This window comes from Acomys minous, assembly GCF_964271855.1.
Source record: "Acomys minous genome assembly, chromosome: 17".
NCBI classification, from domain to species: domain Eukaryota; kingdom Metazoa; phylum Chordata; class Mammalia; order Rodentia; family Muridae; genus Acomys; species Acomys minous.
The window spans coordinates 25,694,729-25,719,476 of record NC_140500.1 but is presented as its reverse complement, the minus strand read 5'-3'; the positions used below and the strand labels follow the sequence as shown (position 1 = coordinate 25,719,476).

The window sequence follows — 24,748 nt, the reverse complement described above, 5'->3', positions numbered from 1 at the left end:
GTATCACATGTAGGGTGACAGGAGTGGGAACGTTATTGAGTAACATATATGCCAGATGATGTCATTCCATTTTAGAGAGAGAGAAAAAAAAAATCATTGAAGTGCTGAAACACAGAAGATGAAATTCCCATCCAGCAGCACAGCAGAACACATAAATGTATCTAGGTTAAGATTCTGATGAAAGAAAAGACAGCCAGGAAATCATAACTGAAAAGGTAGCCAGTCACTCACCTCCCTCAACATACTATTCTCCTTTTCCTTCTGTTCCAAAAGACTCTCTAGGTGGTGGACGTGCATCTCCGCCTCTGCCAGCCGCCTCGTCCTCTCATGGTCTTCCTCTGTAGCTTTGGCAGAAAGTCCTTTGCTCTGTAACATCTCCAGAAGCTTCTTGATGGACTCATCCCGAGCATTTAGGGTTTGCTTCTGAGTCTCAATCCGCAGCTCCATTTCCTCCAGGGTCTTCCGCAGAAGGAACAGCTCTTTGGCTTGCCGCTCATGCTCAGCGTGCAGCCTCTGGAAGTTCTCCTCGGTGAGCTCCGCCACACAGGGCTCCCCACTCCTACTGCCAGTGTCTTGCTGAAACAGCTGATTCAAGTCCCTCTGAATCCGAAGCTCATCCTGGAGAGCCTGGATCGTCATCTGCATGTGCTGTGAACAACACAAGGAGAAAAACCAAAATCAGCTTTCCCCCTCAATTAGCAAAGACAGAGCAGCTTGCAAGCAGCTAAAAATAGCTGTAAGGGTTCTCAGAAATCTACATTCAGCAAATAAGGATTCACCTTATTCTCTTTTAATTCAAGTTTTAAAACTATGGTAATAATCTGTAATTATCAGTAACTTAATTTGTGCTTATTCCCCCTAGGAAAATAAGTATAGCAGTCCTTTACTTTTATAAGCCACATTAAAATCTAGACATCTCAAAATTTAACGGAAGGTATCTGAAAGAGAAAAGTCAGCAGAAATAAAAAAAAATTTTATTCTGAAACACAAAATAGCTATCAAAACACAAAATGTCTTTTAATTATTGCAAATATTAACTAACAAGTCCTAGTATATAATGAGTGGTAATATATAACTTTTTAATTATAATTTAACCTTCACAGCTGGGCAGTGGTGGTACACTTCTTTAATGCCAGCACTCAGGAGGTAGAGGCAGGTGGATTGTTGTGAATTTGAGGCCAGCCTGGTCTACAAAGTGAGTCTAGGTCAGCCAAGGCTACACAGAGAAATCCTGTCTCAAAAAAAAAGTAAACAAATTTAACCTTTGCTATCATACATACAAATGAACTTATGAACACCACAAAAATACCAAAACCAGGCAATAATTAAGTCATTTTGCCTATAATATGAGCATTTGGAAGAGTAAGGCAGGAGTATCTCAAGTTTGAAGCCACAGTAAGACATATTACTCAAAAAGTAAAACTACTGAACAAACTCTATCTTCATAAGAATTTTAAGGATGGAATGCTGTTGCTGATGGTGCTGCTACAGTCAGGACAGTGCTGGACTAGATCTGTCCCTACAGCTTATTCATCTCGCTTCTCTGAAAAGTTATGGACACTAGTAAGTAGCTTTCCATAGTTCCTTTTTCCCAATCCCTGGCAAAGCAATATTATATTCTTTGATTCTGTGAATGTCATTCTTGTATATACCTGACCCACGTACAGAAGTCAGTTCTCTCCTTCCCCCGACATGGTTCTGGAAACTCAGTACCATCATGCTTGGCAACAGGCACCTTTACCACCGAGCTGTCTTGTCAGGCCACCGATGATGACTTTTAAAGAGACTGTGTGTGTGCGCGTACGCATGTGCGCATGTGTTCACAGTACTAGGGATCAAACACAGGGCATTACTCATGCAAGCATTCTCCCACCTCGTTATGGCCTGGCCCCAGCCTGGTTTTGTGTTATATGTTTGACTTGTTTTCATATGCAGACAAGATAGTCTTTTCTTTTTAGTTTCTGGTTTGGATACTGGTTTCTTAGCAAACAGTAAATTTTTATTCCTGGTAATATTAAAACTCTTAAAATTCACTGTTTTTTTTTTAACATGGATACAATTACACTAAACTATCAAGTATTTAAATTTAGGTGATTTTCAAAATTCATTTAAGTGCCAGCAAAAGATTTGAACTATTCAATGATAGCTGGATGCTAATAGCTTCAATAAAAAGGTGAATAAAAATGCTGTTTCTCCAAAGCCTACTCTCCATTACCCTTCAAACTCCAAAAGACAGACATGTCTTACTGAACGCCCTGCAAAAGAAAAATTAAAAGGAAAACTCAAGAGTGTTGGTTCACCCCTGTAATCTCACCCCTGGGAAGCAGAAAAATTGGGGCCAGCCTCAGCTACTGAGTCTCAAACAGTCAGAAATCTACCAGAAGTTAAATTCAAAAACGAAACAATTTCTAAGTGTGGCTATTCCTCTCTTTTTTAACATTATCAGCTCTCTGAGGTCAGGAGTAATGTAAGTTAAAGCGAACAATCTTACACACACCTGAACACATGAACCTGTGGCACGGCAATTACTATTTTGGAAAAGGAAGAAATGTAACTAGTGATGTATCTACTTCATTAGCTCAATTCAGCAGTAATTTCTACAGTGAAATACAAGTCAGCACTCCTCTTTTGGCTATAGACAAGCCACTAGCTTTACTTTATTAAAACTACTGCCTCCTCCAAGCTCACCAAAAACAAAAACAAAACCACCTGCTGCCAACTATTTTGGAAAAGAGGAAAGATGCCAAAAAGAAACTAGGCAAATATCAAAAGAATCAATTTTAAAATCAGAAAAAGAGTGTCTGCTATAACCATTAAGCTAAATTCTTATAGATTCTCCTGTATAGTAACATAAATAAAAGCTATATAAAGTAGATGTGAAGAAACAAGTCTCTATACACAGACTGTATGATTAAGATCGCGAGAAACAGTGGACAGAACACCCACATAATTAGGCACAAAGCCAGACTAGTGAATATAGGATACACATGTAGGGACTGGACACAGCTCAGTAGTTAGGAGCGCCTACTGTCTATGCACATGCCTACACAAAATATACACACTATACACAATACACTATACACACTATACACAGCTCAGTAGTTAGGAGCGCCTACTGTCTATGCACATGCCTACACAAAATATACACACTATACACAATTCAAAATAGAAGCAAAATTAAAAATGCATCAACATAGGAACAATTCCTTTAAAAATCTATTTCTTACATTATCTTTTTTAAAAGTAACTTATAAAGTAACAGGTTTCCTTAGTGACTTTCATACCTACTTCACTTAGGTTGACTCTCCTGCCCTGCACCAACCCACCCTTCAGTACCCCCCATACCCTTCTGCACCCACCCTTCAACCCCCCATACCCTTCTGCACCCACCCTTCAGTCCCCCCATACCCTTCTGCACCCACTCTTCAGTCCCCCCATACCCTTCTGCACCCACCCTTCAACCCCCCATACCCTTCTGCACCCACCCTTCAACCCCCCCATACCCTTCTGCACCCACCCTTCAGTCCCCCCATACCCTTCTGCACCTACCCTTCAACCCCCCCATACCCCTCTGCACCCACCCTTCAACCCCCCCATATCCTTCTGCACCCACCCTTCAACCCCCCATACCCTTCTGCACCCACCCTTCAGTCCCCCCATACCCTTCTGCACCCACTCTTCAGTCCCCCCATATCCTTCTGCACCCACCCTTCAACCCCCCAATACCCTTCTGCACCCACCCTTCAGTCCCCCCATACCCTTCTGCACCCACTCTTCAGTCCCCCCATATCCTTCTGCACCCACCCTTCAACCCCCCAATACCCTTCTGCACCCACCCTTCAGTCCCCCCATACCCTTCTGCACCCACTCTTCAGTCCCCCCATACCCTTCTGCACCCACCCTTCAACCCCCCATACCCTTCTGCACCCACCCTTCAACCCCCCCATACCCTTCTGCACCCACCCTTCAGTCCCCCCATACCCTTCTGCACCTACCCTTCAACCCCCCCATACCCCTCTGCACCCACCCTTCAACCCCCCCATATCCTTCTGCACCCACCCTTCAACCCCCCATACCCTTCTGCACCCACCCTTCAGTCCCCCCATACCCTTCTGCACCCACTCTTCAGTCCCCCCATATCCTTCTGCACCCACCCTTCAACCCCCCAATACCCTTCTGCACCCACCCTTCAGTCCCCCCATACCCTTCTGCACCCACTCTTCAGTCCCCCCATATCCTTCTGCACCCACCCTTCAACCCCCCATACCCTTCTGCACCCACCCTTCAGTCCCCCCATACCCTTCTGCACCCACTCTTCAGTCCCCCCATATCCTTCTGCACCCACCCTTCAACCCCCCAATACCCTTCTGCACCCACCCTTCAACCCCCCCATACCCCTCTGCACCCACCCTTCAACCCCCCCATATCCTTCTGCACCCACCCTTCAACCCCCCAATACCCTTCTGCACCCACTATCCCCTGACTTCTACTCCATAGAACATTTATTTGTTCTCCTTCCCTCCTCACACTCCGTCCTTATAGACGCTTTTTTTCTCATCTCATGGGCCAGGCTTTTCTAGTTTCCTGGCCTCTCCCACACTTACTCCCACCTACAAGCTCACATCTAACAATTAGAAGCTAGACTCAGCATCTGAAAGAGAACACATGGTGTTTCTCTTTCTAGACCTGGGTTATCTCATTTAATACACATTTTATAGTTTTGTCAATTTTCCTGAACTCATTTTTCTTTACAGATGAATAGGAAATATTGTGCAACATATTCTCTTAATATATTAAGCAATCTCCCCAGCCCCCATTGGTTGTTGCATTTTGTTTTAGTAAAACAAATAAATAAAATAAAAGAATGTGCTAGCTGAGAAGGCAACTTAGTGGCAGAACATCTGCTTAGCATGCCTGAGGCCCTGATGGATCGCTCACATTGTATATGTGTGTGTGTATACAAGTAATGTGTGTGCATACAAGTAATGTGTGTGCATGCACACACATGCTCACATACACATATACGCACATCTGCATCAGAGAATTACTAGAGTTAGACTTTTTCACTGTGCAAATACTTCTGTATTCTATGTATATTTACTTTACACTGAGAAAAAAAGTTCTACACTGTACTATCGCCTTTGTAAACAGAGAAGCAACACTGCTAAATACAGTCTACTTCCTGAGGATGACACAACTGTGCTTATAGAACAAAGGAAATGAGTTACAACACGCTTCTCACCAGCACAGATCAATACCCTTTTAGGTGTTCCTTGAAGGACACACCCTTCTAAAGACTTCAAAATCAATTCCTCAGTCATCAAGTTGGTCTCTGGTGAATACACTCCATAGCTCAATGTGCTTCCTGTAGCTAGAGATAAATAGTTGAGCAAGGCAGAGACACTGACAAAAGCAAACTCCTGGACTAACACATCTTCAAAATGGACTGTCCATTGTTTCCAGATAAAATTTTTCAGAGGAAATTGAGAGCACGCTTGTTTAGTCTTTTAAATATGTGCTCATTACCTTAGACTGAGCAAACTAAGGAATGTACCCCTAACTGAGTGTATGTAGAAATGGACTAGCACCAATATGAATATTTATAAGCTAGATGAATAACATCACGTGCTTCCTGTGTTGGAGGAGGGCACTACTCTGAAAACAACTCCCCAGCTCCCCTGGCCTGCTGCAGGTAATAAATCTTTCCCCATTTGTTTAAGTCTTGACTGCTCATTTTGGCTCTGCACCCACCCACCCAGAAGTGAGCCCACTATGTGAGGATACACTAGTACACCAAGAACTTGGCTGACCACAGGAACACATATTAACGTGGGACAATTAAAAGCTACTAAGCAATTGTTTTGATTGCTCTTGTATGTAAAATCTTCCTGCTTTAAAAAGTGCTTTCCCATTCTGTCTCAAGGATGTAATCAAGTCAGCAGAGGGCAAAACTTACCTAATAACTTGAAATCAATAAATAAAAGCTCCGTCGGGCAATATAAACATTCTTGCTTAAGTTCTACACGTGGACACAGTGTAGACACAGACAGGACTCTGTAAAATCATCGTACATTCTAACAAAGCATTGGTGGGAGCGATGTCTATCACTGAGCACTGTTGACATTTGGAGCAAGATTATAATAGGATCTTTGAAATCAAAATGTCAAACTGACATGCCAGCTATGGCAATTACCCTAAAAACCAGTGGCTAGGGTAAAATACAACAAAGGAGGCGAGCTTCAAAACAAACAGTCTTTTCTGCTCTCAAATGTGTTTCTGTAATAGCACTGGTTCATGCATAACTACAGTAAAGAGAAAACTGTTACTGAACCAGAACTCTGTGGATTCATAAGCAATTTTCCCAGATAAAGGATCTATAAAGAGCAGAAGTCACCACCTTCATCAAGTAAGGAAATGCCATTGGCTTGGTTGCCACATAAAAACAAAAACACTTGTGCAAAGCATGGTGTCACACCTGAGATCCCAGCTCTGGGAAGGCAGAGGCAGCAAGATCACTGCAAATTCTAGGGTAGCCTAGACTACACACAGAGTTTCAGGATCCAGGGCTACACAGTGAAACCCCATCTCAAAACAAAACAAACAAAAAAGGGGGGAAATACCAAGAATACTTGCACTTTCACATTAAGAAAATTAAAACTGCACACTACTTCCAGGACTAGCATCCCTGCCTTGCGCATGTCACGACATACTCTCCTGCACTGTCTCAGTACAGCAAACAGGCATGTCTACTCAGTTTTTTCTATGCATTTTCAATATCTGAAGGAGCAGCCACAACGACCTAAAGCTGTCCAACCAAACTCCCCAGGCAATGGTTTTTATAAAGTGTTGTGTGACTGAGTGTATTATCTCCTATATTTCTAACTTTCCAAAAGTAAAATTTTATAGAAAGTCAATCATTATGTAACTGCAATAACATCCATATTATAAACTACTGACTTTTAAACTCACTTGCTATAAAATGTGTTGCAAAATCAATTTAGTAGTTGAGTCATCCTTTTTTAGTAAAGCAAAATAAAATTTAGTGTAGTTAAGTGCATCTCCCATAAAGAGCATGTTTTGATTTTTATTTGGGTTATAAATAAAATTATACTATTTATTTTAAAGAAGATCCCTGTTTAAATTATTACATTTATTTATTTGTTTTGTTTTTTGCAGACAGGGTTTCTCTGTGTAGCCCTGACTATGTAGCTCAGAACTCACTCTGTAGACTGGCTTTGAACATGGAGATCCACAAGCCTCCCAAGTACTAAGATTAAAGACATGCACCACCAATGCCCAGCCCCAGTTGAATTATTTTATTTTTTAAAGTGAGATTACAGTGTCTTTCAAGTAACCATCCAGAAGCCTTTAATTCAGCACTCAGTAGGCAGAGAACAGGAGCATCACTGTGAGTTCCAAGCCAGGCAGAATTAGATGGTGAGACTCTGCCTCAGAAACAAACAAAAATATCAAAGTTCCAATACATTAGAGTTGCACTAGTTGTTTTGCATAATTTTTTAGGAAAGGCTCTCAAGTATCCCAGGCTAACCTCCAACTCACTATGTAGCTGAACCTGAACTTACACTTATCATCAGGTACTGGAGAGATGACTCAAAGGCTTTAGCACATGTTGCTCTTGCAGAAGACATAGGTACCGTTTCCAATACCACAGAACCATCCTTAACTCCAGTTCCTGGGGATCTAACACCCTCTGTGGATTTCCACAGGCACTAGGCACATATATAATGCACACGCACACATACACACACACATGCAAACTATTCATATATGTAAAACAATAAAAACGCAACAATATCCAATATGAGTCCTGCTTTCCCAATGTAAGAGTAAAAATCCACAAATTCTTACACTTTCAGGTAGCTACAGCACAGGCAGGTGATCCAGACTACCAATTAAACAAACACAGAAGACTGGTATGGACCTGAGTGACATGAAGAAAGAGGCTGCTTTCATTAGCTAGTACATATGCTGGCAGAAGAATCCAGATACAGGAGAACCCAACAGTTCTGGGCTCAGATGGATGACATCACACCACCAACGGAGGATCTGCTCTAGTCAGGAAAGCAGAGCAGTGGAAGCTAGCCTGAAGACAAGTATTCCAGCCCTGCCAGCAATCCCTTAAGCCACTAAATATCTATATCATAAACCCTTTTCTATTACATAGCCTTATTCTAGAAAGAGGAATAGACTTGTTCTACCTATTCCTAAATAATAGGACTGAATAAAATCCTAAAATATACATAAATCAAGTATTACACAACAGCAGGACACTTCAACCAAAAAAATGTCTTAATGCTGAAAAGTCTATCACAAAAATATTACTTTTAAATAGAATGAACAGCCAACCAATGTAAATTTAACACAGATAGTATATGATTCATAAGCAGTATTGTGAAGGAATATAAACAAGAAGTTCTAAAAGGTTCTTTCTATCCATCATATTTGCCATTCTAAACAGACCTATTATTATAGCTCACTCATTAGCATTCAAATATTTACTAAATTCCAAGTGACTACTTCTGTATTTTGTCTTTTTTTTTTTGTAAAGATTTATTATTTATACACCATTGTGCCCGAATGTGTGCTGGATGCCAGAAGAGGGCACCAGATCTCATTGTAGATGGTCGTGAGCCACCACGTGGTTGCTGGGAATTTAACTCAAGACTTTTCTTTCTTTCTTTTCTTTTCTTTTTTTTTTTTTTTAAGATTTATTTATTTATTTTATGTATGTGAGTACACTATCTGCATGTACACCTGCATGGCGGAAGAGGGCACCAGACCACGTTATAGATGGTTGTGAGCCACCATGTAGGTGCTGGGAATTGAACTCTGGACCTCTGGAAGAGCACACAGTGCTCTTAACCTCTGAGCCATCTCTCCAGCCCCTGTATTTTATCTTATAATGACATATAAGCATACGGATTAAATCATAGTCTTCATTATATTTTTACTTTATTATATGACAAATCCACATCCATTACATGGGGAAAAGGTATTAATTTTTTTTTTTACTCAAGCCTGGCGTGGTGGCGCATACCTATAATCCCAGCACTCAGGAGGCAGAGACAAGCAGATCACTGTGAGTTCAAGGGCAGTCTGGTCTACAAAGCAAATCCAGGACAGCCAAGGCTACATAGAGAAACCCTGTCTGGAAAAGGGGGAATATTTTATTTTTAATCAATAATCCTGCACTGAGAAAACACACTAAAAATATCTTTCTGTGTTTCTATATCAATATTAACTTTAAAAAAGAGAGAGACTACAATGAAAAGATGATAACAAGGAACTGGTGCTTATCACACATATTCCCCAATTCTAAATGCTCCATGCATCTTAATTTTTTTAATCCCCACATCTTCCTCATGGTACAGTATTAATGAAGACTGTACAGATCAGGAATCTCTTTACATTCCTTGGACTGGTGATCTCTAAGCCTCCTGGGTCCACTGCCTATGCTTTAAAATCATGTTATAATTAAGTAGACTATTTCCAAGATACACACATAAACACGTATGTTACATGTTCCCTCTATATTCCAGTAATTTCTAAGTTTCAATATTGTGGGAAATGTTGTCTTTTCAGTTACCAATTTATATTCTTACATGTAAAACATCAAAGTCAGGGATCTCTCTAACAGTAAATATTTCATTTATATAAAAAAAAGTTGTACCTATGTGATCAAACAGCTTCGTCTTATAGGTAACTCCACTACTAAAGTACCCAGGTCAAAACACTCTAGAATTTGACTGCTTCAAAAACTCCTGTTTATAAACCACACAATATGCATCCATGTTAATGTAATTCTAAACTCTTTACATGTCTATCTGTTCCTCTCTTTCTCCCTGCTTTCCAAATTTTTCAAGGCAGGCGCACAGTCATACTCACTGACATGCTGACTAAAGATGATGAAACAGCAGCAGGCATCTTAAAAGAAGGACTGCAGTCAGACCTCCTCCTTCTTCTCATTGGGAAGCCACATACATAATAGCAACGCATTTCCAGAATATGCAATGACAGACGAGAAAAACACCTCACGCTCATTTTGTCTATGTATTCTCTAAGGTTAAGTAAATACACTTGCTGGCCAAATAGTCAAAGTACAAAGTAAATTTTTAAAAAATATAATTGAAACACAAAAATTATAGAAAAATACAAATAAGCACTGAATTTTAAAAGAAGTTTACACCAGAAGGATGTGCACACGCCTTAATCCCAGCACTCGGGAGGCAGAAGCAGGCGATCACGGTGAGTTCGAGGCCAGCCTGGACTACAAAGCAAGTCTAGGACAGCCAAGACTACCCAGAGAAACCCTGTCTCAAAAAACAAAAACAAACAAACAAACAAACAAAAAAAGCAGCAGCTTACAAGGAGTTTGTATTGCTCTTGCCTAGAACCAAACTGAGTTCCCAACGCCCAACTTGGGTGACTCCCAACCAACTCGTAACTTCAGCTACAGGGGATCTGACATCTCTGGCTACCACAGGCACCTGCACTCATGTGTGTGAGCACACACACTTAAAACAAAATAAATGGTTTTCTCTTTTCTTTCTTTTTCGAGACAGGGCTTCTTTGTGTAGCCTTGGCTGTCCTGGACTTGCTTTGTAGACCAGGCTGGCCTCAAACTCACAGCGATCTGTCTGCCTCTACTTCTTTGAATAGTGGGATTAAAGGTATGCACCACCACCGCCTGGCTAACAAAAAAAAATTTTTTTTTTTGAGACAGGGTTGCTCTGTGTAGCCTTGACTCTCCTGGACTTACTTTGTAGACCAGGCTGGCCTCGAACTCAAAGTGATCCGCCTGCCTCTGCCTCCCGAGTGCTGGGATTAAAGGCATACGCCACCACTGCCCGGCCAAAATAAATTTTTAAAGTATATTTTAAATAAGAAATAAAATTCAGCTTTATTTGGTATCACTAAAAAATAATGTTTAATTTTATGAAGGTACAATTTGTCTGATAAGTGAACACTTGGCACAAGGAGCCACATTTTGTATCCACTTCCTGCTGTCATGCCAGTACCCAGTACATCCAATGTGGAGTCCCTCTGAAGCCAATGAGTGGGCGGAACACAACTAGAGCCAGAATGGGGAACACATGGAATTTATTCTCTGAGGGAAAAAAAAACAACAGCAAAGGAGGAAAGGGGAAGCCATCTGTCAAAAGAACTATAACATGGCACCTCAGTCTAGGTAGTTAAGTTTTGGGTTTTAATTGTACCTATGTGTTGTAATGGTCAATAGTTTTCAAATTTATTTGTGTCAAATTATGAATGGAATGGATAAGAGGGGGGAAAGCAATGTAACATCATCTGTTGAAAAAAGCAATAACCTAGAAGCAAACAAGAGGGAAGGAGTGAAAGATCAGAGTAGAGATGACTCCAACCTGTAATGCCAGCATCCAAACACAGAGGCAGAGGGATTACCATGAGTTTCAGACCAACTTGAGCTAAAGTGTGTGGCCCTGCCTAAAACGAACACAAAAGGAAAGAAAAGAAAGATAAAGATCAGAAATCTGCCAACGCTAACAAATTCACTTTCCTCTCATCAGTTCTACGCATACATTATGTTTCAAGCCTGTAGGCAAGTTCTAAATTTTTCAAAATTGTTCAATAAATCAACTTCCAAAGTAGGAAGTAAAAAATGAACCTACAAATGAAAATCCAACTTCACCACTTTCTCAATAGCCCCACCTTTATCTACATCTAAGCTCTTCTTCGGATTTTCAACTTTAAAATGGTAAAAACCATTGAGCGTTTAAACATTAATTGCGGGGCTGGAGAGATGGCTCAGTGGTTAAGAGCACTGTCTGCTCTTCCAGAGGTCCTGAGTTCAATTCCCAGCAACCACACGGTAGCTCACAACCATCTATAATGAGATCTGATGCCATCTTCTGATGTGTAGGTATACATACAGATAGAGCTTTCATATAATAAATCTATTAAACGTTAATTGCTCTTTCTGTTTTTCTTATCTGAGACAGGGTCTTACTATGCATCACTAACCAGCTGAGTTCTAACTACAAAGCAGCCCATAACAGTCTTCCCTGCCTTAGTCTTCCAAGTGCCACCACGCCTGCCCTAGTTTCTATCACGTTTAAATCTCTAACTACAGTATACTTTAATACAGAAAAAGCAAAGCCATTAGAATTTCTTTTTTATGTGCATTAGCATTTTTGTCTGCATGTATGAACATGCACGTGTGCGCTTGGTGTCCATGGTGATCAGAAAAGGGTATTGGAAACCCTAGAGCTGGAGTTAGGCAAGTGAGCCACTACGTGGGTGCTGGGAGCTGAACCTAGATCTTTTGAAGAGTAAGCAAGTGCTTTTAGCCACTGGGACATCATCTCTCCAGCTCCTGCGGATCTCCCTTTATCTAAGTCAGAAATGTACATGATATCTAGAATGTAAGAAAGCTGCCTTTAAACACATGCTTTAAGCTACACTAACTAATGGCATACATGTCCAATTCCAGTACTCTAAAGATTGACGGAGGAAGATCTCAAGTTAAAAGATCATTCTGGGCTATATAGTGAGATGCCAAAAAATAAAAATAAAAATAATTTTAAAAGCATTTTAATAAAATATGAATCATTATGCATTCTTATTTGTGTACTTGTGTGAGTGTGTGTGTATAATATATACAATCCGCAAAGGATGTTAAGTGTAGAGGGTGTAGACCCATTAAGTCAATCAACATGGCTGCCTCAACAAGATCTTATCAATGGCAACATCAATGGACATGAACATGAAAGGAGGAGAGCATATGGGACCTCAATCCTTGACAAAGAATTCCAGGCAATGGGGGACGTAGAGAATGGTAGAAATGGTCTTCATCAGGGAAGGGCCCCCCTAATTGGTTATCCAGTAGCAAGTGGCCAGCACTGAGATCATAAATGTACAAGCTACATTGTATGGTCTGAGCAGGTTACATATAGAGAATACTAAAGAAAGAGGCCATGAATTTGAGAGAGTGCAAGAAAGGGGTTATGGGAGAAGTGGGAGGAAGGAAAAGGAAGGGGGAATGTAATTATCTAATTACAAAAAAGATTTAACAGATGTATATAAACGCATCTAGAGGGGCTGCAGTCAACGGGTAAAAGGGCAAGCACCAGATCCTAAGCACTCATAAAGCACTGGGGATAGGAGCAAAGGGCAGAGCAGGTATAAGCAGACACGTGCATCCCTGGAGCCCACTGGCCAGTGAGGCTATCTGAACTGATGGAATCTGGGTCCAGTGAAAGACCCTGCTGCAAAAAAGCAGGGAAGGGCACGTGCCACTGAGGCTCAAGACGAGAAGCTACACGGTAGAAGTAAAGAACCAATTCCTACATGTTGTCCTCCGGTCACTACACATGTAGTGTGTCATGTGCCAATCCTCCCAAAGTAAATAAAAACTAAAAATGAAGAGGACAGCAGTTGAGAAAAAAATAGTAAGTACACATGAACACACCCACATCAACACATGTATAAAGATACACCAAAACCAAAAGTCTCTACTGTGCTGTATCCAGGTTCCCCATAGTATAGCAACAATACCGTTACAAGAACATGTTCATGGGCAGAACTGCAGAGGATACATAAAAAAATCAAGGTGTGTCAGATGTGATGCCAGTTTTAATGCAAATGAAACAAATAATTGGAATAATGTGAGCATAGTGTATTTTTCAATGGTATCTGTTTATACAAAGTTTAGCAAACATTTTTGTAAAACGTTAAAAAAAAACACATAGTACAAAATGTAATGTAAGTTTAAAATGGCAGAGTGAGTAAACATAAAGCACCAAATGCTGACTATACCAACAACAACAACAAAATCCTCCACTGCCTTAAGGAGGTTAAGTTTTCTTCTTCACACAAGAACACATAGTTAAAATTATTTGCAGTGCTTTGTTCCTAAATAATCAGCCAGAAACTCCTTACCACCGGAAGGGGAGGAGGCAGAACATGACACACACTCAGAGAAGGAAAAAAATGTCAAGCAGTAAAACATTCCTTTTGGGAAAGCACTCTAGAATTCACAGATGAGTCATTCTGGAAATAAAAATGTTAAATAATGAGCATCACTGTAACTGAAAACCCCGCAAACTAATTACCCTACTCAAAGCCCCTCCTAGCTCCTCCAGGAACACTGAGGCCGATTTGCTGTCCACATTAGTTACCTCTAATGTTTGTTATGCACTGTGACCCACTTTCTAAAGGCCTTACAGCTACCGTGCTACTGAATGCCTTTTAGGAGCATATTATAAGGTACATTTATACTTGAAAAACACGTAAAATTTATATTCATGTAATATTTAACTTTTCAATCAACACTATGTCAGACAGTCTTGCCTTCTTCCTCCTCCTCCCCCTCTTCTTCTTCTTCTTTTTTTTTTTTTTTTTTTTTTTTTTGCGAAAGGGTCTCATTATATATCGCTCTGCTGTCCTGTAGACCGGACAGGCCTCCAACTCAGAAATCTACCTGCCTCTTACTCCCAAGTGCTGGGATTAAAGGCATGCCAACACCACACCAGCCTCTTGCCCACAATTTAACACATACTACTTTCTTCAATCTCACTTAACTATTACAACAATTAAAAATGTATTGTCCTTGCTTAAGAACTGGTTACATCCAGGGAGATGATGCAGCAGATAACAGTACCTGTGGAGCAAGTCTCATTAACCTGAGTGTGGAACCGATGAAACCATGGTGATGGGCATTGATAATCCTAGCAATCTCAGCATCCTGGAGGATGGATCCTGTAAGGTCTGATCCAGCTTCAGTGTCAGGTTCCTTTGTTCTGTTTCCCAAGGGAACGCTCCCCGTTTTTTGAGACAGGCTGGTTGCCTTGCTAATGTTCCTCATCTGGGCTGAATCCTCCCTCCACGCTGGCCATGTGCTTCTTACTCCATCTAACCCACGGCGCCGGCCTCCTTCTTCTATTCTCTCTGTGTAGCCTTGGCTGTCCTGGACTCGCTTTGTAGACCAGGCTGGCCTCAAACTCACAGAGATCCACCTGCCTCTGCCTCCTGAGTGCTGGGATTAAAGGCTTGTACCATCATGCCTGGCTGTTGCTATTATTATTATTATAGTAAAACAGTGTTTTTTTAATTTCCTCACTTAGGATCTAGACAAAAATGGCATATGACTGATTATATAAAGCAGATCAGGTTCCACAATAGAGCTTTCCAAGTAAACCAAGGTCTCCTAAGGCCAAAAATGTTGACAGTTGCTACTGCAGAAGACAATTCAAGTACCTAACATCACCTAAGCCACAGTTACACAGTAGGTAATTCAAAGCTAAAATGTCCCTTTGTATCATCTATTCTGGAGTATGTAAGTCACCAAACAGTATTAAAAGATGGTACAGGGGGATTGGAAAGATTTCTAGTTTCTCCCTGTACTTCTGACACACTCTTCTGACCTCTTTGTGCACCAGGCAAGTACATAGTACACATACACACATGCAGGCAAACCATTTTACATTTTAAAAAACCACACACAGAGAGAGAGACAGAGAGGGGAAAGAGGAGGTACAGAGGGCTGGAGGGACAGCTCAGCAGTTGAGCACTTGTTGCTCTAGTAGGGGGCCCAGGTTCAGTTCCTAGCATCCAGTTCCAGGGGGATCCCACACTGTCTTCTGACCACCATGGCTACCAGGCAAGCACATGGTACATATACACATACATGCAGGCAAAACACTCATACACTTTTTAAAAATGTTTTGAAGAAGTGGCACAGGGGCTGGAGAAATGGCTCAGAGGTTAAGAGCAGTGGCTGTTCTTCAGAAGGTCTTGAATTCAATTCCCAGCACCCACATGGTGGCTCACAACCATCTATAATGAGATTTGGTGCCCTCTTCTGGCCTGCTGGCACACATGTAGGCAAATACTGTATAAGTAATAAATACATAAATATTTTTTAAAAGATTAAAAATAAAGAAGTGGTACATTATGCATCAAAAACAAGGTATCAGATATATATATTATATATGTTTGTGTATATGTATGTATATACATAATATATATGTAATGATATAATATATATCATTAAGTTGTACATGAACCTTTCGATCTAATATTCTCCACACACTGCCAAAATAATAAAATCTAACATGATCTCTTAGGTACAGACTGACATAAAGCAAAGTTTTTGGTTTTGTTGTTTGCTTGTTTGTTTGTTTGTTGATACAGAGTTTCACTACACAGCTCTGGCTGTCCTGGAACCAACTCTGTAGACTAGGATGGCCTTGAACACACAGAGATCCACCTGCCTCTGCCTCCCAAGTACTTGGATTAAAGACATGCACTACTACACCAGGCATCAAGGGAGAGTTTCAGTAATTTGTTCTGCAAATAACAAAGATAAATGAAAGTATTTAATCTGTATTAAGGACTAACTTTCCAATTTCAGAAAAGAAAAAAGAAAGAAAGAAAGAAAGAAAGAAACCGAGTATTTTTAGAGACGCACATGGCAGCACAAAGTCAATTCATAAAAGCATTTCTAATTTTGTCTGTAGAGGAAGAACAGAACATTTCTAATATAAACTGTTTCCTCACTAAAGGCACGTTTTCTGCAGTATTTTTTTTTTTCAGAAATTTCCTCCTAGTTCATGTTTTTTTTCCCCCTGAGACAGAGTTTCTCTGTGTAACCTTGGCTGTCCTGGACTCACTTTGTAGACCAGGCTGGCCTTGAACTCACACTGATCCGCCTGCCCCTGCCTCCCAAGTGCTGGGATTAAAGGTGTGCGCTACCATGTCCGACTATCCATCCAAGCGGATTGCTGTGAGTTCAAGGCCAGCCTGGTCTACAAAACAAGTCCAGGACAGCCAAGGCTACACAGTAAAACCTTGTCTCAAAAAAAAAACAAAAACAAAAACAAACAAACAAAAAAAACCCCAACCCTCTGGACCCTCTGGATGGCATTCCAGAGGACCAGGGTTCAACTCCCAGCACCCACACGGCAGCTCATAACTGTCTTTTACTCTAGTTCCAGGGAGATCTGACGCCCTCACGTGGACATACATGCAGGCAGACAACAGCGCACAAAAGAAATAAAAACCTAAAACTCACATTAGTGTATATGCTTATTGTGATTTATAATGGGCCTATTTTACTTGGTCATGTAGCTATTCATTATCTTGTTCATCTATAATTAAGGTATTTTATGTATGAGTTTAATTTCCCCCAAAAAATAAATAAATAAACAAACCTTAACACTTTTTTTAAATTAAATACAATCCTCCAAGGACTCAAAATCTAAACTCCAAATATTTGCACTAATTTTCCTAGTGTTAGAGCTAAAAATATACAATAAAAATAGCAAGAAAGAAAAATAAAACTTGTCTTCATTAGTTTCTTCAAGCACTTTATGCAAACCACCCAACACACCTTTGGACACAAACAGCACCCATTAAGAGCACATCGAGTTCCAGACGCAGAATGACTTTGAAAAGTAAAATGAAACTATGACTTCTCTGATCAAAATTATTATAACTGAGGCCACTAGATGGCTCATTCAGCAAATAAGAACACTTGCCAATTAGACTGAAACCTAGGAGCTGGAAGATGGTTAAGAGCACTTGCAAAGGACCAAGATTAAATTCCCAGCACCTACATGGAGGCTCACAGCCATCTTTAACTCCAGTTCCAGAAAATCCAATGACCTTTTCTGACTTCCACAGGTACCAGGCAAATGTGTGGTATGTGTGCATGTATGTATCATACACACACACACACACACACACACACACACACACACACAAACACACAGAGTCCCTGGAATTCAGATGACAGAACAATGCTGACTTTCAAGAATAAATAAATAAATAAATGTGGGGGAAAAAAGAGGAGAAGGGTTTTAAGAAAAAAAGACTACTATAGCTAGGGCTAGAGAAAGGTTCAGAGATAAAGCTCTTACGTAACATACGAAAAGCTGGTGGTCTGCTCCTGAGTACTGCAAAAAATAAAGATTACTCTGACTAAAAATTATATGTATTTTCTGATTCTTTTTGCCAAAAGAGAACGAAAGTGAGCCTACTTAAGCTGCTGTTTTGAAAACTCATGATAAACTAGCAAATCTTTAAAAACAATTCTGCTCTGTTGTAATGAAACCGCTAGTAGGTTACAATTAAGTGCCGCAGCCCTTGCTAAGCACAAACAAGGCCCTGGCATTCAATGCCCAGTAGGAAATCAAGGCACTGATGGAGAAAACCAAAGAACTAAAGTCAAATTTTAAAAAGAATCTCACACTAGATTGCAACATGGAATTCAAGCAGAGAAAGATGGAACTAAGACACTCCAATTCTTTGGAAAATAATGTCTTTAATTTCCTTACAACTAAACCACATCAGATATTTATGCAATTTTATTTGATTCACTGAATTATTTTTCCCAATTATCCCCCTACATTCCAGCAAAGTAAATATAACTCTACAAGAAGAAATGTCCCACACTCATTCATGTACTTCTATGCACGGAAAGATCTAATAAATAAAGTTAAAAATCCTAGGCTAGGGGTGGTAGTTCAATGGTAGAACATTTGTTTATCATGTGTAAGACCTTGGGTTCAATCCTTATCACCTCAGCAGAAGAGAAGCACCAAATTCCAAAATAAATAAATAAATATTCTAAGCAAAAAGAAAACATTAGGGTTAGTGAGATGTTGAGCAGGCAACACAGTTCACCTCCAGAGCCTGCGTGTGATCCTCAGAACCCACCAAAGAAGTCCTCTGCTCTCTACACCAGCACCCAACACATGCATGTCTGAACACATACATACACACAAATAACATTTAAGAAAAAAAATTAAAGGCACTTCATTTGCCATCCTATAATATTTACAGAATATTCTGTTCAAATAAAATTCCAGTGAAAGAGCTTTAAAACAATTATTGTGCGTGCAGGTGAGGATGTAAATATACAAACACATTATCTGTGTTTGTGTAGAAGCTAAGTCTTAATGTCAGATGTCTTCCATAATCACAATCCATCTTCTTTTTTGAGACTGTATCTCTCTTTACCTAGATTGAGGATGCCACCAGACTAGCTGGCCAGCAAGCAAGCTGCAGGGATCCTCCTGTCTCGTGGGCTGGAATTACAGGTGTACATCACCATGCCCAGCTATTACATGGGATATGGGAATCAAAACCAGGTCCTCACACATTTTACCAACTGAGTCATCTCCTCAGGTATAAAGTAATTATTTTTAAAATAGGCATCCAACTAAATTCAGCATACAGAACTCTTACAAGGCATACTCAAGAAAGAAGTATAGGGCTGGAGAGACGGCTCAGAGGTTAAGAGCGCTGCCTGCTCTTCCAGAGGTCCTGAGTTCAATTCCCAGCAACAGTGTGGTGGCTTACAGCCATGTCTAATAGGATCTTATACCCTCTTCTGATGTGCAGGCTTACATGCAGACAAGCACTCATATACATAAACAAGCTTTTTAAAAAGTATAATAGCTGATTAAAATAAAACCTAAAATGTAACTTATTCCGCTCTGCAACTGCACAAAGCTCACAGTAAGATTTTCATTCCTCTCCATCAAGTTTACATAAAGTCTTCCTTGGTCACACTTTTTTTAGAAAAGGATTTCTCTGTCAACATATATGTATATATACACACATATACCATATAGGTATACATAAGATCTCTCTCTCTCTCTCTTTCTCCTGTCTCTCTCCCTCCCTCTCTCCTCTCCTCCCTTCCCCTCCCCCTAACCTCTCCCCCCTCTCTCTCATATTCCTGGCTCTCCAATCACCAGCTACTTGAAAGAAAAGCAACAAAAGGAATCTGAGACGTAGAACACCTGAAAATTTTTATTTTAGAAACAAGCTTCTATGAGAATACCGTAATAATGAACTGTGCATACCAAGCAATCCTAAGCAAATATATTTTATACTGACAGGATTCTGGACCCAGCTCAATCAGATTAAACATTTAAAATGGACCAAAATCCCCAACCTCAAACTGAAATGTAGAAATGTATTTAATTGCCATAAGTTCTAATAAACCAGTCTTCTTCACAGATGAGAGACATCTGACCTCTGGGAGCTAAGAAGAGGGCAAGGAATGCACCATTTAATTAGGGGCCACTGCTAACCGACTATAATCTATTAATTAGCATTCTCAGTCTCTGTATCTCAGTGTACTGTCTTTAAAATAGTACCCTTTGCTTTTTGGACTGAAGTTACACAATTTTAGAATTCTGTGGTAATTACAGTGGGTGCAAAAAGAATGTATCTGCCAGCACTGGTGTCTAATTAGGGCACGGGGTGGACCCAGATAAGGCAGTATTCACCCTCTTTAGCACATAATAGTTTTCTTGACTGTTTCTTTTCCAGAAAAATGTTAACTATCCATAATTGCCTTCTCAGAAGATTAAATATTTTGCCTTTGGATGTAGCATAATAATTGAAGAAAGTATACTGAAAGTCTCCTGACCCCCATACTGTCTAAAGCATACACATAAGAAAATGCTTCATTTATTTCAAATTCAAAAAATATACCAATAACTTTTTCATCAATGAAATAGACATTTCTAGGACACTTGACAATAAAACTATCTTACTGGTGATTGTATTTTCAGCAAGGCACATTGCTAATTAGGTAATTCAATAGTGTACTTGATAACACTACATCTACTTTAAATTTATGGAGAGAGAGAGACAGACAGACAATGACTCTACTCTGGAAATTCAGTCTTCGGCTAGTGGTCAGGTAAGCTAACAGAAATCTAAGCCCTTAGGGGTGAAGGCAGGAGAGCTCCAGAGCAGCCTAAGCTACATAGTGAAATGGGGAAGGACTGCTGAATTGACTTTACTTGTTTAAAAATAAAAATGAACCTTTTATTTACTATGGTGAGCGAATGAACTTTTTTTATTAAGGTTACTTACAAGAATATGAGTGAGGGGTTACTTACAGGAGTAAGTAACTGACTCAAAAGCAAATGTGTCACCAAAAAGCCCGCTCCATTTTTGTTTTGTTTTGTTTTGTTTGTTTTTCAAGACAAGGCTTCTCTATGTAGCCCTGGCTGTCTTGGAACTCACTTTGTTGACCAGATCCGCCTGTCTCTGCCTCCCTGAGTGCTGGGATTAAAGGCGTGCACCACCACTGCCCAGCTAAAAGTCCACTCCAATTCAAGGCATGAAACTGCAATCCTGGAACACTCTGAGCAATCTGAAGGCAGCAGGACAGGTCCAAGAATCTCCTTCCACACACTAGGAAAATGTTCTTCCATTGAACTGTATATGCAGTCCTGTATATGTTTGTTTTTAAATTCTTTTTAAAATTTGAGATAGAGTTTCAATATATAACCCCAAGTTAGCCAAGAATTCACTATGTAGCCAAGGCAGTCCTCAAACATGGTTTTAAGATGTTTGTTTGTCTGTTTGTTTGTTTGTTGTTTTTCGAGACATGGTTTCTCTGTGTAGCCTTGGCTGTTCTGGAACTTACTCTGTAGACCAGGCTGGCCTAAACTCAGAGATCTGCCTGCCTCTGCCTTCCGAGTGCTGGGATTAAAGGTGTGTGCCACCATGCCCAGCTTAAGTTGGGTGTTTTGTTTTGTTTTTATTTATGTATGTGAGTATTTTGCTTGAATATATGTCTACATTATCTACAGGACCAAATCTGTAAAAGGCTAAGAAAGTAAAACCAGAGTTATAAAGTAAAAAAGATAAATAAAAAATAAAGGAACAAAGATGGGGAAACCTAAGACAGAAGGAAAAAGGAATGCCTCATTTTATTTATACACATGGACTCAGCTATAAAGTTAAGTGTACAAATAAGACTAACCTGGTTTTCTTCCTGCACAACTCGGTACTGTTCCTTCCAAATGGTGATTTTGGAAGCTTCATCTTTTCTCAAGGCCCGCTCTTTCTTCAGCTCTGGGCTCCAGAAGGTCTTGATGCTATTCATTGAAGAACTTAATTTGCTTTCCTTTACTTCCACATCCTTCCTCAAAAGATCGTTTTCTCTTAACACTTCCTTCAGCTGTGTCTGCAGATCCATGATGGTGTTATCTCTGGCCTGACGAAGAGAGTGAGGGACAGTGGATGCCATACTAACAGGAGGGAGGTGATGCTCTCCAAATGCTATGGTATCACTAGCAACCCCACTGCTGGCTATATTGGGACTACTGCCCATGGCAGTCATCCTAACACCATAAGGCAGGCGTCCCCCAGAGCGGCCAAGTGTCATGGTGCTCTTAGGTGTTTCTGAACCCACATTTTCATGGTCACTGAGGTACATAGGGCCAGATGTAGCATAAGCAGCATTTAAGGACTGGATGTTCTCCATTGAAAGCGTTTTCCCACTGCCGCCTCCAACACTGTTTCCAGAGCTCCCTCCTGTACTATTTGTTCGCCGATGGCCTAAGCGAGGGGACCGTGGAAGCCGAGGTGATCGCCCAGGACTCTGGCTGCTTGGCTCCACTTTCCCTACTGATCGAGCACTTCCATACATGGTTGCAGGGTGAACTTAGGCGTCAGAAATGGTGCAGAGCAGAAAACAACAATGCAATTCCGTGAGGTTTCTCTATGGCTATAAAGTCAGCTTAAGGCTATCAGAAATAGCAGGTCACCAGCTGTCCAATCTTGAAGAAGTATCTTATGCCATATCTGTAATGAAAAGATCACACATTAAATCCCCCAATAATAAACGCTGTTACCTTTATTTGAGGAAGAATCTCCTTACGTTAAATATTCCCGTGGCTTTAAAATCAGATTACTCATAATGTAATGTTTTTCTAACTGAAAATGGGAGAATATCAACAGATAATTACCAAGTGACACATTATCTGAATAACAAAATTTAGATTATTACTCACATAAAATCAAGGTAGTAATATCAATATTTGGATATATTATCAGAATTAATCAAATAACTCAATAGATTAGAAATAAGATCAATATACAAATATTAATACTTCAACACATTAACAGAATTAATAACTGCTAACCATAATAGTCCCATAAAATCAATATTTAAATATCAATACTTTCATGCACACTGGGAATAACAATTGGAAACTGTAGCTTTTGCAGTTCAGGAAATGGGTCAATGGGCCATGCAGAGATTAGAACCCTTTGTCATGTCCCCCAAAACCAGGTAGGGCAGAATGCTATAGCAAGCACCTGAAATCCCAGTGTTCCTACAGTGAGATGGGAAACAGAGAAGGAAAAATTCCCAGTTCATGGGCCAGCTAAAGAAAAAGAGAGCCCATTTCTAGCAAGGTAAAAGCCAGAACCAACACTTGAGGTAGACTACTGTCAGCACTCAAACGTCCCTCTCCCTTCCTCCCTCCCCTATCCCGTCCTCTCTCTCACCCACACCCCCACACACAAACACACACATACATGGGGGGGGGTGGCAGGTGCGAAAAGAAAATATAGCTTTAAATTTAAAAATAAAGACCTTCAGGCTGGGGACATAGTTCAGTTGGAGCAAGACTTGCCCAGCGTGAATGATGCCCTGGGTTCAAGCCCCAGCACTACATAATATGAATGCTGCAACACACACACACACACACACACACACACACACACACACCGGTAATTCCAGCACAAGAGGTAGAATCAGAGAGGTAAAAGGCATCTTCCTCTACAGTTGAGTTTGAAGCAACCTCACATACATGAGACCCTGATCAAAAAAGTAAACTTAAGTCCCATTAACAACAACAAACATATAAAAAGTGCCTTTAAACCTAACAAAAATGTTCAGGCATTCAAAACTCTACAAGAAGGCAAGAATACAATTTTTTAAAAAGACAGAAGAGTATCCATGCTACCAGATGAGAAGACAAATACTGTGACGGTGTCAGTTCTTCTCCCAGCTCATTAGCAAGATCCCAGTAGATTTTTTCATAATTCAAAAATGCTGACTCTAAAATTCAAACAGAGGACTGAAGTACAGCAGGCAACCTAGCCAGGCAGGATGGAGCAGGAGGCAGGGGCACAGAGTCACCACAAGTCTGAAGCCCATATGGTATATAATTCAAATACCAAGACAGCAGCCAAGTCTCCTGAAACCAGTCTCCTGAAAACAAAGGGGCCCGGGTGGAGGCAGCACTCAGGTGGCAGAGGCAGGCAGATCTCTGTGAGTCCAAACTAGCCTGGTCTACACAATGAGTTCCAGGACAGCCAAGGACAGAGAAATCCTGCCTAAAAATAAGAAAGAAAGAAAAAAAGGAAGGAAGGAAGGAAGGAAGGAGAGAGAGGGGAGGGAAAGGCCAGGAGATGGCCTCATGGGTAAAGGTGTCCCCATATGGTGGCTTCAACAAGAATGGTCCCAAAAGCTCATACTTGTTCCCAATTGCTTGGGAAGGACTAGGAGGTGCACGGCCGTCCTTGCAGGACGAGGCACCTCACTGTAGGCCAGCTGTGAACCCTCAAAAGGCTCAGCCACTCTGAGTCAGCGCTCTGCGTCCTGCTTGTGGGCTGAGACGTGCACTCACAGCTGCTGCTCCAGCCACCACTTCTCTACCCCACCATTACAGGCTCTTAAGCCTCTGGAACATTAACGCCAATTCAATTCTTTTATCAGTGGCCTTGGACATGGCATTTTATTACAGCAATAGCACAGTAACTAATACACAACATAAGCCTGGTGAAAGTAGTTCAATTCCCACAACCCACATACAAGTAAGAGAGCCAACTCCGCATGTGCACCCTGGCACTCATACTCACATACGTAGACCCACACATACACACAGAATCAACCAGAAAAGCAGAAAGAGGAGGAAGAACAAGG

General features: G+C 40.7%; 1 protein-coding gene across 8 annotated transcripts in view; it reads right to left on the bottom strand.

Annotated features, from left to right (window-relative positions):
• Positions 1-24,748, bottom strand: part of ERC1 (ELKS/RAB6-interacting/CAST family member 1) — a 277,582-nt gene that overhangs the window by 231,696 nt on the left and 21,138 nt on the right. For all 8 annotated transcript variants that reach the window (XM_084766086.1, XM_084766087.1, XM_084766089.1 and 5 more), the window contains exons 2-3: positions 21,794-22,617; positions 232-648 (exon numbers count right to left, since the gene is read on the bottom strand). In XM_084766086.1, coding sequence (XP_084622212.1) covers positions 232-648; positions 21,794-22,462 — 1,086 coding nt within the window. In that variant the 5' untranslated portion in view covers positions 22,463-22,617. The remainder of the gene's footprint in view (positions 1-231; positions 649-21,793; positions 22,618-24,748) is intronic.